Raw genomic sequence first — 19233 nt, forward strand, 5'->3', positions numbered from 1 at the left:
TGTGGGGAAACAGTGAAGGAACCCACCACTCCAGGGTGCAGAGTTCAGAATGGTGCTATAATCCTGATCCTACTGCAGGGTTCTGCAAAGTTGGTCCCGGAAAGCTGGGTCCATGCAGGATTTTTAGCATATCCACATTTAGAAAAATGTAGAATTCTGAAACATCTTGTTTCTAAATGTGGATATGCTAAAAATCCGGCATGGACCCGGCTCTCCAGGACTGACTTTGCAGAATCCTGTCCTAGTGAAAAACGCACTCACAGGTAATATTGCAATCCATGGTATCAGTATTTAACGGGTGCAGTATTACCACCTGAGATTCCAGGAGGCCTTGTACTCAGGCCTTTCGTAAATGCTGCTCTTGGTGGATAAAAGGATCCAGTGTCACACTAGCGAGAAGAAGAAACAAATTAACTCCCTTCACAGCTGCCAAGTTGTTCAGGTCCATGCGTGATGTGCTGCTTCAGTCCAGCTTTTGTCCTTTGAATTCTGGCACTTGCAGTCCTGTTTTATAATAGAGTAAACCAGACTACGAGTCCCAGAATTCAAAGAAAAACCCTTGACAGGAGCAGCACATCATGCATGAACCTGGTCCATTATCACTGGGACACCATGTTTACAGTCCTGACACACTTTTTCGAACCATGTAACCTCTTAATCACGGCACCCTGGCACTTCGGGCAAATTAGTTAACTTGAGAGGAACATGCCTCTCTTAGAACGTGTTTTATTGCTCATTGGAAGCGCTGCATTGAAAACGTCCACATGGATGAAACCGCCACTGCCATAGGCCTCTCAGTTCATGATTATTGGGCGTTTTTTTTAGACTCCTTCTCCTAATGACACCAAGTGGTTCCAAAAGTGGCTCACTTTTGGAAGTTGTCGGTCAAACGGTGGAAGGTGCAACATGTGAATAACTTCTTCAAACAGCACCATCTAATGGCGTCAGGGTGGAGGGCCAAACATTGTCTTTATATCTTCTTCTTCACAACACCATTGGCAAGGATGAAGGTTTGAAGTCTAAAATACCATGTTATTTAAATGTTGTCAGGTTCCCTTTGGAAATCACTGAGAACTTGAGCTGTAATGACATCAAAAGGTCACAAAAAAAGCAGCATTTTAAAGTGTTATAAAAATGTCCAGCAGGTGGCAGGCGATACAAGGAAGTGACTCTATAAAAATAACAATTCGTAATCAATGAATTCAAAGAATAAACATTTTGCAGTCACACTTTGAGTACTTAAGAGAAATGTGTGCACCCTTCGTTTCAAGGAGATTGGCTAAGGGCTTACAGAAGCGTTGTTGCCAGCTATGTGTGAGCTTTCACAGTCCAAACAGCATGAAGCTACAAGTCAAGAGTCAGCCATATCCGGTTATGCAAATAAACATGAATCCAAGAAAGGTAAGCAGTCGGCAGGTTGACAATTCATTTTAATATGACAGTGAGAGATGCATTGCTAGCAGTTTCCGGGAAATGGAGAGTCCTTAGGTGGGGAGTTCTTTTTCAGGAAGAAACAACAGAGCAGATCACACTGGGTGGTGTTTCTGCAACTTTGAGCTGGACGGGATTAAAGGTGCATTGGGAGGTTTCCTGGCAGGTTCCTGTCCCTGGAAGGCCAGGAGGGCTGCAGCAGAATCAGTCACACGTCAAGCCTGAATGACACGCCAATAGCATCCAGCGGGGAGTTCCACCCAGGTCCTTGTCACCCAACCTGTGTTTGTACACAACGGTGCTCCTATTTAACTAGCAGCATAGTGTTTTAGAAAGCATTTACTAAGATCTATGTAGTGTGTTCCTAGGCTGTCAGTCACATTGTTTGCCCAAAGACAATTAGTGGTGTTTGTGGGTTCTTAGTCTGAAGTTCTCCAGTGGTCTGGGCGTGACTCTCAGTCATGCGGCTTGAAGGCCCCATGCTTGCTCTTTGGAAAGAACCTTCTCTTCTCATCCTCCTTCTGTGGGAAGAACTTGTGGCGGGTATTTTGCCTACTGCTGCCATTGAGTCCCCGCGGGTTGTCCTTTCGAGGCCATTTCTGGCCCCGCTGCGGCATGTGCTTGTTTCGTTGCCTGTCCTCGGGCGGGTCCTTCTTCAGGGCTCGCTTACTGTATCCCTTGTTCTGCCCATGGGCAGTTTTCTCACTGCTGTCCGGCTTGCCCCGCTTCTGAGGTGGTTCCTTCTCCCCTTTGTCCTTCTTGAGCTCTTTCCTCTTCTCGCTTGTGGGGCCACCCTTGACCTTCCGCTCTTTGGTTATTTTGTTGTCCTCTCTCGTCACTTCGGCCTCCTTGGGCTCCTTCCAGGGTTTGTTGGCCTTTGCTGGCTGGCGTCTCTCCCTTGCCTCAGACAATTCTTTACTTGCTTTCTCCCGCTTCACTTTCTCCGTCTTCGCCGGAAAGCTGTCCTCTTTCTCCTTCGCAGGCCTTCTTTTCTCCACTTCCGCCTCTGGTTTCCGGAGGGGAGTTGGCTTTTCTGGTTTAGCTTCCAAGCTCACCTCGGCTGGCGCAGACGCAGCTTCATTCTCTCCGTCCTCCCCCGGCTCCGGGTCCGACGCCTCAAACCAGCTCTCGAAAAACCAAGGCTCCGGCTGCAAAGAGATGATGAAAACCAACGTCAACCACCACGACAAAGTTACATTAAATCTGCTAGCTCAAAACTCGGACCATCAATGCTTTAAAAGGCCATTTCAGCCAACTGCATGCAAACCCCTCCTGCCTTCCAGCCAAACGGCGCCTGCACTGTTCATGAAATGTTAAAACTCAGATTATATACTATTTCACCTTTGATGATCCAACCATGAAGGACACGCTGGCCTACTTTCAGCCACAACATCAGGGAAAGGGCAGGTATTCTGCTGGCCTGTCCTTGCAGCAAAGGAATGTCTATGCTTCTTACCTGCACAACCCTCAAACGACCCAGTGCTAAGCGGAATGTTTCATCCTCTTAAATCTACACGAACATTTGAATAGACCTCATTTTATTCACACAGCTCTCTGTACTAATTGCTTCGTGGTTTGAATTTTAAGACCATATATCAATCATAGCCGTCTATAGACAGCACGAACTTGGAACTAAGGCCCATATTTATACTTTTTTAGCGCCGCATTTGCGTCGTTTTTAGACGCAAAATCGGCGCAAACGTACAAAATACGATTGCACCATTGTATTTTGTACGTTTGCGCCGATTTTGCGTCAAAAAACGACGCAAATGCGGCGCTAAAAAAGTATAAATATGGGCCTAAAAATCTCTCAAAATAAACTAGAAGGGGCAAATACAATAGGCCCGGCCTTGCAAGCACGCACTTATTTTTAAATTGTTTTCAAACACATGCAACATGCAAAAATACGATGGGACTAATGTAAAAAAAATATGAAAATAAAGAGGTGGCCCAGCAGTCCAAGCCTTCCACCCCTGGCACTGAAGCGCGGTCCTTTCCACGTGAGCTGGAACATGCAGTGATTTAAAGTGCAAGGCAGCTAATGGACAACTCACTGTGACAGACACCTGAACAGACCAATGGGTACGATGAGCTAGCCTGCATGCCATTTCTGCATTTTTATTAGACAATTTATGGAAAACACGACACTGGGGAGGTAGCTACAGCTGTCTCCAAGCCAAAGCTATAAATAACATACAGCATTCGCAAAAGCTTTTTATATTTATTGTTAATAAAATCCCGGGACAATTCCACCCCCGTTTACCACGATCTCTGAAATGTTGGGGTAACCGGAAGCAGCGCTCTGTGCAGGGAGGGATCGGGGGATCAGACGAGTATGCGGAGCATTAGCCGAATATGGCTCGACTGGGGGTACCCACAGCCATGATCTCCCACGCTTGGGCACACCAGCTGATCAGGCAGAGTTTAAAAAGGCGAGGGTCCACGGGACTAGTGGACGGGAGGGAGGGTTAGGGTTTCTCCAAAGGTAGAAATATTCTCACAGGTGGGAGAAAAAAAAAAATAGCTAGCGTGATTGAACTGTTGAGATTTTAACAAGCATTTTCGCACACTATGTGCAACTGTATACCAGGAAGTGCCTTCACGTGAGAGTAAATGTGCAGGGAGTACTCCCGAGTACCTGTGACATCTGCAGCATCCAAGGAGTACTCTGGGAAGCCACTGAAACCTCTGAAAATCGACAATCCACTCGCCAACCCGAGCGCACCCACACAAGGGCACAATTTCAAATATCTTTCTGAACCGTGGCAGACACAGAACCTACCGTCACACAAGTACAGGAGTAATCTGGCACTGAAACATAAGTACCTACTGAAAGCTGGTTCCTTTGCTGAATTACAAGGTCTAGTTTTCCTTTGCTGCATTTCTCACATCGATAGGACAGCTGCTTGCGAGCAGGGCGAGGCTCCCACCTTCTGGTTGCTTCGAAAACATACTGGGCTAAATTTCATAAAAGTTCTACCTAGGCAGTGCCATTTTAGTACTCTGGCACTAAACAACAAACGTAAAAGAAACTTTTGCTGAGACTGATAGATTCCATCTTTGCCAGTTTTGTTATTGCATTGGTTGGTGGGTGCACACTGGGGGACTACCTCACTTCCGGCCATTACAGACACTGTCTCCAGTCCTCACCTTTTCACATACAAATCATTGTTTTCAGATGTGGTACTCTAATACCATGAAAGCACAGCAAGACTACAATGCCCAGAGTGCAATGGGGGATCGCATTAAAATTTAGGGCTGGAAACAGTGTCCTTAATGACCTGGAAGGGGGTGGTCACCCTAGTGTAAATGCTGAAGCACACTGCCTCAGTACAAAATGTATGTAATACATCCTTGTGCATACTCACTCTCACGAAAATGCTAAACTCAAAATAGGCTCAAAATAATTCATTGTTCAGTAAGGAAGATGCCCAAAGTACCTGCGTATGCTCAACCATGGGAAAAACCCAAATGCAACCTAAGGAAGGGAAATAGCAAACTGATCTCTCAAACCAGATTTAGTTGAAAAAAGTGCAAAGCAACAGAAAAATCGCAGTCCTGGGCTTGCAACTCTGTGAAGTCTTGAGCCTGGTATTGTCATGTAACCAAGGGCGTTATTTAGAGTTTGACGGATGGGATACTGTGTCACAAATATAGTGTTTGACCCGTCGCCGTATTACAAGTGCATTATGGTCTATGTCACTTGTAATACAGCAGACAATGCTTCAGCCACGTTTGTGGATGACTGGCCCTTTCATCAAACTAAGTAAGGCCCAAAGCCTGGCAGAGTATGAGAAAACTCTTAAGGTGCATCTTTGGGACATCTAGTGAACCCTGGGCCAGGTGGACCCGACAGCCCCACACTGAAGTCTAGACTCAAGGGCCCCTATTTATACTTTTTTAGCGCCGCATTTGCGTCGTTTTTTGATGCAAAATCGGTGCAAACTTACAAAATACAATAGGGGCATATTTATACTCCGTTTGCGCTGAATTTGCGTCGTTTTTTTCGACGCAAATTCGACGCAAAACTAACTCCATATTTATACTTTGTCGTTAGACGCGTCTAGCGCCAAAGTTCATGGAGTTAGCGTCATTTTTTTGCGTGAACACCTTCCTTGCGTTAATGATATGCAAGGTAGGCGTTCCCGTCTTAAAAAATGACTCCGATGCATATGCGTCGTATTTATACTCCCGGGCAAAAATGACGCCTGGGAGTGGGCGGGTCTAAAAAACCCACATTAGCGCCGGATTTTAGTGCCTGGGTCAGGGCAGGCGTTAAGGGGCCTGTGGGCTCAGAATGAGCCCAGAGGTGCCCTCCCCTGCCCCCAGGGACACCCCCTGCCACCCTTGCCCACCCCAGGAGGACACCCAAGGATGGAGGGACCCACCCCAGGGACATTAAGGTAAGTCCAGGTAAGTATTTTTTTTAATTTTTTTTTGTGGCATAGGGGGGCCTGATTTGTGCCCCCCTACATGCCACTATGCCCAATGACCATGCCCAGGGGACAGAAGTCCCCTGGGCATGGCCATTGGGCAAGGGGGCATGACTCCTGTCTTTGCTAAGACAGGAGTCATTTCAATGGGGGATGGGCGTCGTAAAAAAATGGCGTAAATCGGGTTGTGGCGATTTTTTTGCCTCAGCCTGACTTGCACCATTTGTGGACGCCCATACGCCATTTTCCCCCTACGCCGGCGCTGCCTGGTGTACGTCGTTTTTTTTAACGCACACCAGACAGCGCCGGCGGCTAACGCCGGCTAACGTCATTGAATAAATACGGCGCCCGCATGGCGCTTCAGAATGGTGTTAGCCGGCGCTAATTTTTTTGGCGCAAAACTGCGTTAGCGCAGTTTTGCGTCAAAAAGTATAAATATGGCCCAATAGTATTTTGTAAGTTTGCGCTGCTTTTGCGTAAAAAAATGACGCAAATGCGGTGCTAAAAAACTATAAATATGGGCCAAGGTGTCTTCTGCTTCTTCGGAGCCATAACCCAGTCGAACAGCATCACCATGGATGGCTCTCTATCTGTGGACTATCAAGTGCCAGGGTCTGTCCTGAAGGCCACCATCCAGAGCGCTGTTAAAACCCGTCTCAGTGTGAGCAAAAAGTGTCTTCTGTTACATAAGCCAAGGTTTTTTGTCGAGGGCTGTGTGGGATATGGAGTCACCCATGTGTTGCCATCGGGGTCAAAGGGTGAACAACATCACTTCCGCTACTGTGTTCCTTCCATTGGGTGGTAGGCAGAACCAAGTTCCAAGGGGTCTGTTCTACCCACACCACCTCACAGGGAAGAAAATCACACTTCAGAAACACCACATTCTCCGAGAATACAGATTTTACCACAATAACTGAACTGCTGTCACTATGAACTAAATCACTGGTGTGCACCTTTCCAGACCAGCCTAAGATGACATGAAGAACAGCAAGACTGAAGGTGGACAGAAAGCGCTTCACCCCTCGGCTTGGGAAGCTGCCCCATGGCGGCCTTCTCCAGAGAGCGCTATCCATACGCGGATGCTCTAGCTGACTTAGCAAGCTCCAATGAAAGGTTGTGGATGTGGAATCCTGTGGGTGTTGGTGCCCCTGGACAACTGCATCTCTGTGGCTCATGGTGGCTGTGATGTGCCACCACAGCAACGGGCAACCACTGGAGACGCTGCCATTTTGTTCCTTCTTCCTCACCCGCGCCGGGACACTTCTTTCTGAGGTAGCTGTTTGCGCTTTATAAAGGGTCTCAATCGGTCAGTCAGTCAATGAAACAATCAGATGCCCAGGGATGGACTGGGAACTGAAAGCAGCCCTCGACAATGTGGACATATCAGTCCCATGAGTGCGGCCTGTGAGTCTGCACTTCTGGGGGATTTAGAAGGCGAACTATACACGTGAGAACATTCTCTGGGTTCTGGAACCCGCAGCTATTACTGAGCAGGAACAGGGATCTGGGCCTGGCCCGTGGGATCTACTGTCCAAGGATGTGAGCTGACTCTGGGACACTTCAGGAAGTCCAAGCACTTCGAGTTATCTTTGCCTTGTGATGTTGCAGTCTGGAGGGGGTCACAAGCCATGTTTTCCTTAAAGTGCAGCCGTAAAGGCATCACTTCGCCCAACAATCACCAAGTCCTTTCTCAGAATTGAGGCGCCGCATGGAGTGCCTGGACTTCAAACAGCACAGGTGGAACCTGTCCCCAGAGTCAGTAACAAAGGAGCACCCAGGAGTCACTTTACAGGTTTCAAGAGATAAACTGAGATGTTAAAGTGCATTTGGACTTAAGCTGCCTATATTGGCAGTATTGTGTTCCTTCACAGGCGAGACGCGGCTGTGCATGCGCATTATTACACTAACAACCATTCATGAAGCACACACTACAAGGTACATGTTTACGACACAAGTATTTATTGCTATTACACTGTAAGTATGTTATCATCCATCAATAAGGGGAGATTCATTTTAAAGATGTGAGGATTTAACATTAGGCCGTGTAGCTAACATAAAGATGCTCGCAGGAAGAGTATAACTCACTACGCCATTCCACCTCAATGTAACATATGACCTTTAGGGTAAGCAGGATTTCTAAAACAAAAGCATTACTCCACCTAGCTGTCATACATAACATAGCAATTTGTGACTTAGACATCATATGTAATTCTCTGCAGCAGGCACATAAACCCACTACTTGATCCACATATATAACCTAATATTACCAACAAACCTCTCCTTTAAGTGCATTAACCCCATGGGTTATCTCACCAGTATTACACCTGGCAATGTAGATCCTCTGCTGCGGGTGCATTAACCCCCTCAGCTACCTTAAAATGGAATCTATTTGCGACTCATTAAACAAGACAGAATCGATTTAATACCATATTTTTCCAAGCGGACAATTTTTTTTTAATTAGAGTTTGTCGCAAAAAGTGCCTTATTTCATTGTGTGAGAAGAGCTTCAGCAGGAAAAGTTCAATTTTTCCTGTAATATGTAAAATTCCCACACCTCTCCTCTACATAAGGGTCCATAAGAGAACTGGCTGGACTTGCTCTAGTCTCCAATGGCATGAGACAGCCCGTGACCTTCCACTCACCCCGCCATGATATCCATCCTGAAAAGGTCCGGCCAGAACAGGATTTGCAGTCAACCTTCATTTATTCTCTCCTGTATCCGCTGAAAGTGAAATGCAATCATCCCACGAGCTCGCGAAAGCTCATTATTTATCTGAACACATCGCAATCAAGCAATGAGGCGCAGTGCACCCTGGGAGCCGGGCCAAGCTGCAGGACTCGCGGAAAGGCATGGACACCTCACTCCCTGGCATTAATGAGAGTTATTCAAGTTCTGGGCTTTTGCATGAGAACCTAATGCATTCTAGGTGTTGTCATTGGGGTTTGAGTTCATCCACCTACCTAGACCAACAAACATCTGATAACTCTCTGCGCAGGTGAGACCCCAGGACTACAAACAGTATCTGTAACAAAGTGGGGTGAAGTTGTCAGCGCCGGTGCCTGTCAGTCTATTTCCTACCAGGAGTGAGCACTCACTACAGACTACGGACCTCAGTTAGAGTCTGCAGACAGGGTGCTCTGCGGCAAGCTTGGCCAAGTATTCTGTCCTCCACACTGATGGTCCGCCTGACCTGTTTAGAGTCAGGCACTCTCATGTTTCGGCCGGTGGTGCTCTCACTGGCTCTGCCAATGGAAACATTACCCAACAGCCCGACGGACAGGGCCGGATTGGCTGTGGTGGGTTTCAGGCGTTTCCCCGGGAGGCTGGAAAAGTGGGGGCTGGTTTTGTTACTGGCATCTGTTTTCTCAGTGGTGCTGCAATCTCGCCCCCAGTAACAAAAGCAGCAGTGCTTCGAAGCCCCCAAGACCCAGGGGCTGGTCCGCCCAAATTGCCAGGGCTGCTTTGGTTCCCAGTTTGGGCCTGCTGGCACATTTGTGACTATCAGTGTAAGTACATCAGACTGTCTGCCCTGTTTAGAGGGGACCATCTGACCTATTTCCTGTTTGGGGCCACCGGGAAAAGCCGGCAGTCCCGGGCCGAAAAATCAAAACATTTCCCCAAGCTCTGGGAGAAAACTCCCAGGGTTGTGGGGTCATTAGTATTTTGCTTAACAAAAACAAACTGCAGCTTTTGGAGTTTGCTTGACTTGGCCTCAGTCCAGCAAACCTTAAGCACCGTCTCCAGTACAGCGGCCGAGATCTGGAAATATGGGGGGCGGTGGTCTTCCAGGGTGACAAAGGTAATGTCCTTGGCCACCATGGACGGTGGCAGGCTCCTGCCGGAGTCTCAAAGAGACCCTTACTCTCTGCACAGACCCCCTCGGGGTACAGTCGTATTATCGTCATGACCACTGACCCTGAGAAATGCGAGAAGAATGAAAGCTGAACAAATGCCTTCCCATCAATACGAGCGCGTGCTGTTTACGGGACAAGGATTGCAGTAGCAGAGCGCCCCCCATGGCCTCTGTTCATTCCATTCCATTAGGAATATGTATTTCACGATGCGCCACATGGACCCATGGTTTAAAAAATATATTCTCGTCTTCCGCATTCCAGGCGCTAGTGTGGCTCATTTGTCACACTCACTCCTTCAGTACCAGGGGTTTCTTAAACGCACATATTTTAGTGAGGGGCCACTAATGGTCAGCACTCCCACTCTAAAATGTTTCCAGCTGCCCTGCGTCAGTGTGCCTTCAGCAGAGTGCCATGTCCTAACCAGGGGCGTAGGAGACAATACATTTCTGGGGGGGAGAGGGACAGCCTTGGGGACTTTCAATCAACCCTATACAAATCGCTCGTTGTTTACGAACTGCAGGCTCCGATAAATATACACAATCATATATATTAGTGAAATAGGGAGAAAGGAAGACATGTTTTCACAGTCTGAAAGTATCTTTAATTGTTATTTACATTCACAAAGTAATTAGCTCAAATGTGAAAATAACATGGTGATTAACCTTGCATCTTCATGCACCAAGCAAATAAAGGTAGGAGGGTAAAAAGGAAGAACATACCCTTTGCGCCCCACACCCACCATGCCCTTCGCCTCATGCCAATTGGAACCGCACTGGAGATATCAAAAGCGATTAGGTACAACAGCTGTAAACTGTGCTCGGAAACCATAGTTCTAATAACACTTCTACTCCTGTGTGTGTGATCTTGGGCAGCTCAGCTCCACATCAGTCATAACTAGAAGCATTTCAACTGAAGAAGCTCTTGGAGTTACAGGCTATATAAACATGGATTCTCTAATCTCTGTATAAACTGCAGTCACTAATTTCTTTAGAAACGGCTGTTTGTGATGCACCAAGTCACTGTGTATACAGAAAAGACATTCACTGATTCTAAAGAAAAGACATCGGAAAATGACTATGATAGGGTTATTACAGTCGAGTTCTGACATTACAGTGCCTTCTACCAGAGCTAGCAACCAAGGTAAAAGGCAGATCAGATCACAGAGCATAATTAATGCAGCTGTTTAAAGCAAAACATGGAATGTTGCTTTTCTTATTTTCTGCTCTACTTTAATAGCTTGGAATGACAGAAGGTATGCACTAAGGTTTTAAGTGGTTTGTGGGAAAGTTGGTGGTGTGATCATGTATTATAATGGGTAAAATACCCCCTGCGTACATAAGGATATTGCAAGTCTCCTTGAAGTTCATACCTTATAAACAAGCATTGGCAAAGCCAATAGGTCTCGCCTATGCAAGTTCTATTGCCTTTGCCAATGTGTTTTAGCCATGCTGTACACTAGTGAGACTACTATTCAGCATGGCTCAAAGTTAATGGCATAAAGGAGAATGATGTGTCATCGACTGGTGTGGCATAGTGTCATGGCGTAAGTAGAGTGTCCTAGAATGGAGCAGTAAACTAACTTTAAAGAAACAAGGGTCCCTTGAATAAAATGCAACACCACTCCCATAAACAATGATATAAAGTAGTATGCAAATGGAATGTTTCATGCATTTTTTCAAACAAAATATAAAAGATCAAATGTAGTGGGAAAACATCAACAGGGGAAATCGAGAAAGACTGGTATTTGGGCATTACACAAGGTATCTGGATGACCCAATGTCACCAATTACAAGAAAAATTTAAAAAGTAACCTATATAGTACAGTGGTTTGGAGGAGGCTGGCTGGTTTGTACTGGGTACCTATGGTACTTACACCTTATACCAGGTCCAGTTACCCCTTATTCAGTTACCCCTTATTTGTAAAATGTAGGCAGTGTCTAGAAGCCAGGCTCTCTAGGGGTAGCTGTAGCCAAGGCTTATCTAGGAGACATGCAAAGCTCATGCAATACCACTGTAGTCACACAGTACTCACACACATGAAGGAAAATACTCAGTGTTACAAAAATAAAGGTACTTTATTTTAATGACACAAATGCCAAAAATACCATAGAGACTATACTCCCTTAGGAGGTAAGTAATACACCAATTATATACACTAGTATGCAGCAATAGCAATAAAAACAGTTAGAAAACAGTGCAATTAGTGAAAATCACAATGGTTAGAAATGGGCCTAGGGGGAACACAAACCATATACTAAGAAAGTGGAATGCGAATGTCAGTTTCCCACCTAGGCAAGTGTAGTGTGTAGAAGGGCGCTGGGAGTATTAGAAAACACCAAAGGTAAGTAACAGAACCCACCTCAGAGCCCAGGAAAGCAGGAGTAAATCACAGTAACTTTCCTAGAACACACAAGAACACGAGAAAGAAGATAATGCAAGAACCAGAAGATACTTCAAGACACAAAGGGTGGATTCCTGGACCTAAAGACCTGTGGAAGAATGGGACTAAGTCCAAGAAGCACAGAAGAGTCCAGGGAGGACAGGAGCCCCTGCTAACCCGAATCAAGGTGCAAAAAAAAGAACCACTGGTGAAGAACAAAAGTCAGTACTGCACCCAAGAAGATAGATGCGGGTTCCTGGTTGGTGCAGATGATATCCCACACCGGATGGATGATTGCAGTCTGGTTTGCGTCGCTGGATTCCACCAACAAGCCTTGGCACACGCAAAGCTCATGGTTAGCGGAAAATGGCACTGCCTGGGAACAGGAGGGACCTGGTGGACTCTACCCGGGAGGAGGAGTCAGAGGGGGCTCTCAGCAACTCAGAAAGCCCACAGAAGACCAGCCAGCACACACAGGAGTCCCCCAGCACGGGGACAAAGGAGTTGCAAAAGGAGGCCCACGCAGCACAAAAACAAAGGATCCCACGCCACCAGAGAACCACTCAGGAAGCTGTGCATCACAGGAAGAAGTGCTGGGGGCCAGAGCTACATTGTGCACAAAGAATTTCATAGAAGGATGCCAACAAGCCTTGGCAACTGAAAAACACGTGGTGCACACGGGTACTGTCTTGCTTGGGAAGGCAAGCTCTTACCTCCACCAAAGTTGGACAGTAGGACGTCAGGACCATCAGGACCACTTCAGTCCACCCCCGTGATGCAGGATCCATGCAACTCGTCAGGAGAGGGGACCCACGCAGATGGTCATCGTTGCAGAGAGGTGCCTTCTGAAGCAGGGGAGTGACTCCTTCACTCTAAGGGAGATTCGTTCATTCTTCTGGTGCAGGCTGAAGACAGGCTGTCCTCCGAGGATGTACGACCGGGAAACAGTTGCATTTGCTGGCAAGAGCTGAAGATACAATGTTGCAGAAGTCATCTTTGCTTTGTTGTTGCAGTTTGTGGAGTTCCTGGAGGGTCCAGATGCAGTTTCTTCGGTGAGAAGGTGAAGTAAAGGAAACAGAGGATTCCTGCTGGAGTCTTGCAATCTGAATCTGAAGAACCTCCCAAAGGAGAGACCCTAAATAGCCCTGAAAGGGGGATTGGTCAGCTAAACAGGTAAGCACCTATCAGGGGACGGCTCTGACACCACCTGCTGGCACTGGCCACTCAGATGCTCCTAGAGTTCGCTGACAACTTGGAATCCAAGATGGCAAAACTCAGGGACCCTCTGGAGGAGCTCTGAGCACCACACCTGGGGTGGTGATGGACAGGGGAGTGGTCACTCCTCTTTCCTTTGTCCAGTTTCGTGCCAGAGCAGGGACTGGGGGTAGCTGATCCGGTGTAGACTGGATTATGCAAGGAGGGTACCAAATGTGCCCTTCAAAGCATTTCCAGTGGCCTGGGGAAGGAAGCTTCCCCTCCCAAGCCTGTAGCACCTATTTCCAAAGGCAGAGGGTGTAACACCCCTCTCCCGAAGGAAATCCTTTGTTCTGCCTTCTTGGGCTTGAGCTTTTCAAGCAACAGGAGGGCAGAAACCTGTCTGAGAGGTGGCAGCAGCTGGGGCTGCCTGGAAAACCTCAGAAGGCTGGAATGGCAATACTGGGGGTCCTCTAAGGGGCCCCCAGAGTGCATGAAATCATACAACCAATGCTTGCAAAAGCCTTGGGGTATGATTCCAACATGTTTGATACCAAACATACCTGTGTTCAGAGTTACCATTATGTAGCTGGGAATAGGTAGTGACCTATTTCCAGTACATGTGTAAAATGGCGTCCCCGCACTCATGAAGTCTGGGAAAATGGTCCTAGAGGTCGTGGGGGCACCTCTGCTAGCGCAGGGGTGCCCTCACACACAGGTACTCTGCACCCTACCCTCAGGGCTGGAGGGCCTGCTATAGGGGTGACTTATAAGTGACCTGGTGCAGTGTAACTGGCAGTGAAAGGGTGCATGCACCTTTTCACACAGGCTGCAGTGGCAGTCCTGCAGAAGCCTTTGCATGGGCTCCCTATGGGTGGCAAAAGAAATGCTGCAGCCCATAGCGATCTCCTGGAACCTCAATGACCTGGGTACCCAAGTACCATATACTAGGGACTTATAAGGGGGCACCAGTATGACAATTTCGGGTGAAGTACTGGGTTACCAGTATGCAAAAACCATAATTTAAGGGAGAGAGCATAAGTACTGGGGTACTGATTAGCAGGATCCCAGTAGACACACTCAAACACACATTGCAAACAGGCTAAATGTGGGGGTAACCAAGCTAGAAAGAGGCTACTTTCCTACAAGGTTAGCATCCACAATAATGATTTACAAGCTTTTATACACCGACTCTTACATGAATGACTCAAATAGTGAATCACGAAGTCATTAGCTCATAGTACCTATGCTTATGCCAACTTATGTACAATATCACAAATTCAAGTCAAGGTACTTTGGCCGACGATATTTCGATCCCCTAGACAAGTATCAGTATCATCCTAAGCCTCCGTTAAGCTTGAGTTAAAAGGGTTACAGAGTGCTTGTAACCAAAATGGCGAAGATAAATCTGACTCACGTCTCATATGAGTGAAAAAGCACTCAACGGAGATCTGAATCTCTAATCAAGCGCCAATGCCATAAAGTAGTAGTAGAGTGGAGCAGTGTCACAGTGTAATGGAGTGTCGTAGAGTGGAAAGGCATAAAGAAGAGTGAACTGGAGTAGAGTGGAGTAAAGTAACGTGAACTGGCATAGAGAAAGTTGGGTAGAGTGTTGTTGAGCATACTAAATTGTTGTATAGTGGAGTGGCATAGAGGGTTGTGCAGTGGCGTTGAGTAGAGTATTGTAGATTGAAGTGGCATAGAGTGGTGTGGAGTGCATAGAGTGGAGTAAAGTTGAATGGAGTGGCGTATAGGGAGTTGTGTAGGGAGTTACAGAGTGGAGAAAGTGTTAGAGTTAATGGAATAGAGTGTCAGAGTCTAGTATCATGGAGTGTAATGTCAGAGTGAAGTGTTATAGAGTAGAGTTGGGTGGTCTAGAGTGAAGTGGCATAGAGTACAGTGGTGCAAAGTAGATTGGTGTAGAGTGTAGTGGTATAGAGTGCATTGGTTTTGAGTAAAGAGGTGTAGAGTGCATTGGCGAAGACTGCACTGGTTTAGCGTACAGTGCAGTAGCGTAGAGTGGTAAAGAGTCGAGGGGCGCAGAGTGGAGTGGCACAGCATAGATTGCAGTGGTTCAGAGTGCTGTGTCATAGAGTGATGTGGTGCATGGTAGAGGGGAGTGGTGCAAGGTAGAGTAGACTGGTGTAGAGTGCAGTGGTGGAGTGCAGTGATGCAGAGTAGAGTGGCATAGAGTGTAGTGGCATATAGTACGTTGGTGTAGAGTGCAGTAGAGTGGCATATAGTTGAGCGGTGCAGAGTAGAGTGCCGTGGTGCAGAGTATAGAGGAGTATAATTCAGTGGCAGAGTGCAGAGTTGCAGAGTAGAGTGTCATAAAGGGCAGTGATGTAGAGTAGAGTGGCATAGAGGGCAGTGATGCAGAGTAGAGAAGAGTGGCTTAGAGTACAGTGGTGCAGAGTAGAATAGAGCTGCATAGAGTGCCGTGGCATAGAGTAGATTGCTGCAGAGTACAGTATAGTGGTGAAGAGTAGATTGTTGCAGAGTCGAGCATAGTGATGTAGAGTGCAATAGCATAGAGCAGTGCAGAGCAGATCGGAGTGGCGCAGGGTACATTGGAGTGGTGCAGGGTAGATTAGACTGGCATAGCATAGAGTGGAGTTGCGTAGATTGCAGTGGCATAGAGGAGATGATTTCAAAGTAGAGTGAAGTGCCCTACAGTGGAGTGGTGTAGAGTAGATTAGAGTGCAGTGGTGCAGAAAGAGTGCAGTGGGACAGAGTACAGTGGCACTGAGTGCAGTGGTGCAGAGAAGAGGGGCGTGGAGTTCAGTGGCAGAGAGTGCAATGTTGCAGATTAGAGGGTCGCAGAGTACAGTGGTGTATTGTAGAGTGGCATAGAGTGCAGTGGTATAGCGTGCTGTGGCGCAGAGTACAGTGGCGTTGGACACAGTGGAATAGTGCTGTGGTGCAGAGTAGATTGGCATAGAGTGCAGTGGCATAGAGTGCATTGGTTTTGAGTAAAGTGGTGAAGAGTGCACTGGTAGACTGCAGGGGTGTAGTGTACAATGGTTAGAGTAGAATAGCATAGATTGCAGTGGCGTAGTGTAGAGTGCTGCAGAGTAGAGTGGTGTAGAGTGGAGTGGTACAGCATAGATTGCAGTGGCGTAGAGTAGCACAGAGTGGAGAAAAGTGGTGTAGGGTGCAGTGGCATAGGTAGAATGTTTCAGAGTAGAGTGAAGAAAAGATAGAGAAAAGATAATATACGTCAATATGCTTAAGTATGTAACGATAACAACAACATAAATAATAACGCTAGGCATAACGGCCCAAAATGAAATATGGCTTCTCCCTGTTAGCCACGCTGTAATCAAGCCCTTCATTACCAAGATAACAAAACATCAAACATAAATGTTAGAAAAATATACCCTTCTAATAGCTAAATTGTTGTGTGAAAAGGTCAAATCTGGGCTCAATCTCGACTTCACTGTTTCACCAACTGGTGTGATCTTAGGCAAATACAAATATTGTGTTTCACAGAGTCTACTTTCTAGCCTGCAGGCACCAGAGTGAGTGGGACTCTGTTTCCTCTTTAGATCTTCCTCATTGTCTTGCAGTTCCTCTTGAAGGCATCCTGCAGTGCCCCTCTTCAAGGCGGCAGGTGATGCAGACAGTAATCATCCAAAACCCTTCTCCTCCTCCTGCCCTTTGTTCTTATGAGCACCCTTAATGCCCACAGCTGTGAACAGGACAAAAGGGCAGAGGGCGCTGGGGGGGCCTCCAGACTCACCTTCATTCTGTTCCCATCAGATTGGAGGATAGTCCGTACAGGGCTATCATAAGTAGCGCTTTTGTGCGCTAATGGCCCTCTGAATAATAGATGTGAGAGGAGAAATTATTGTGTCCCCTTGTCCCCCCCACCTTCGTCCCCCGTATCCCCCACCCTCCAAAATCTGGGTGGGATACATCCCCTGGGTCCCCAACACTTCCTACGCCCATGGTCCTAACCAATGCCACTAGCAGCCATTTCACTGTTTCCCAGTCCTCTTTCTATTGCTCTCTCTCTCTGTCCCTAGCACACCAGCCCTAACACACTCATCGCCCCCCCCTTTCTCTTACCTTCTACGTCTCCCTTTGATTCTGCTTTTTCCCATTCTCTCAACTACGCTCCTTCCTCTCATCTCTCTTCCTCTCTCTCCCACCTGTTTTCTTTCTCTCTCCTTACATTGTTATGTATGGCCCTCAGAGAGCATCCCTTGTTTATTTAACTTTCTAAATCTCATAACTGACTGCTATGACGTAGCAACAGTGGATAACAAAACTCATTACCCGCTGCTGTGACGTCACAAAGGTCTTCCAAGCCAGGAGGTGGGGCTCCCCAGAGCCTGTCATTGCAGCTCTGCCTGCCTTGACTGAAACAGAAAGGCTCAGCTGTGTGTGTGGGGTGGGGGCGGGGAGGAGGCAGGGGAGGTGCTGCATGTTGGCCAAGGGTGTACGGTAAGGCTCTTTGAACCCTTGGGGCAGGGGTACAAAGCAGAGGCCGGATACCACATCAAGTCTGCTGGTGCACAGCAGCTGAGCGGAGGGGCGGATGCTTTGGGGGGCAACGCATGACGTGCTTACCAAGGTAAAAAACAGCATCCTTGAGGCTCTGAGTAACATCATAGACCAGTGGTTCCCAACCTGTGGTCCGGGGACCCCTGGGGGTCCGCAAAGCCTTCTCAGGGGGTCTGCGAGAGCCTAGAAAATTAAACAATATTAACAAATGTTGACAAATTGGGTCCCCAGCTTCCAGTAATGACTCAGGCGGGGGTCCCCGGATTCTAATGATGCGTCATTGGGGGTCCCTGGGTTCCATTAATGTTAAAGTGGGGGTCCACAGAAATCAAAAGGTTGGGAACCACTGTCATAGACAACACCAGCTTCGTCCTTGTTGTTTATTTGATGTCACTCAAAACATCCCCGTAATTCACTGTTACTCATCTATAATTCTATATGCTGCCCCAATCATCACTGTAGCTCCCTACGAGTCTTCTTTCATCTTGCCTCTTAAATTGTTTTTCTTGTTTCCCCCTCTCTCTTTTTCCATCTCATACATACCAGGGAAAAAGTCAGGGAGTCAGCCGCAATCAGTGACGTAGAACATTGTCCTGACATGCCGTCGCGCAGGAATGAGATGAACTCCCGTGCATCAAGTGTGTGCAAAAACAGAACTGTAGGAGGTCCTGGCCCAACACACATGCCTGCAAAATAAAATGTTCCACTGCAGCTCAGTGGCTGTCCTCCACTCAACTGCAAGATACTCATTCACTGTCATCATTTATGTTTATATAATATTTCATGGCTCTCTTCTGCTGTTTCTAAGCCGGTGTAATCGATTGCCGATAGAAAGTGGTACCCACTGTAGTTATCTTTCTGCCACTTCAGAGAGGAAAGAAAGTTAACCCCCTCGCTCAGCCTTTAATAAGGGGTCTCTGGGAATGTGCGATAGAGATGAGAGAATAAATACGGCCAATGTTATTTACAGCATCTGCACCAATAAACAGGAAGCCACACACGGATTGCTGCAGTGCAAAGGTCAAGTTCCATATTATCATCACAGTGCAACAAAGCTGACATGACAAAAGCACTGTCTACTGTCTTTCAGACCGCATGTTACAGTGACTTTGCACCGGGAAACAGCTCTTCTAAAAATCAGGAGACCTCTTTTGTGACCCACTGCAGAAAAATAGCCCTTGCATCCTTGTTTTAGTCAAATATATTTTAGGAAAGTGTCCCTTTTGGCCTGGTTACTCTCCACTTTTTGCTGGACATTAATGCTAAGTTGACTGAGCATGTGCTGGGATCCTGCTAACCAGGCCCCAACACCAGTGTTCTCTCCCTAAACTGTACCACTGTTTCCACAATTGGCACACCCCTGGCACACAGCTAAGTACCTTGTAAAAGGCACCATTTGTACCAAGGGCTCTATGACTGGTGAGGGTCCAT

The 19233-nt window shown here is 47.1% G+C and overlaps 1 protein-coding gene across 8 annotated transcripts in view; it reads right to left on the reverse strand.

Moving 5' to 3' along the window:
- Window positions 1–689: 689 nt before the first annotated feature.
- The window catches only part of JSRP1 (junctional sarcoplasmic reticulum protein 1), a 189168-nt gene continuing 170624 nt past the window's right edge, over window positions 690–19233 (reverse strand). For all 8 annotated transcript variants that reach the window (XM_069216934.1, XM_069216930.1, XM_069216929.1 and 5 more), the window contains one exon: window positions 690–2579. In XM_069216934.1, coding sequence (XP_069073035.1) covers window positions 1887–2579 — 693 coding nt within the window. In that variant the 3' untranslated portion in view covers window positions 690–1886. The remainder of the gene's footprint in view (window positions 2580–19233) is intronic.

The sequence above is a fragment of the Pleurodeles waltl genome, chromosome 12 (assembly GCF_031143425.1).
Source record: "Pleurodeles waltl isolate 20211129_DDA chromosome 12, aPleWal1.hap1.20221129, whole genome shotgun sequence".
Lineage (NCBI taxonomy): Eukaryota > Metazoa > Chordata > Amphibia > Caudata > Salamandridae > Pleurodeles > Pleurodeles waltl.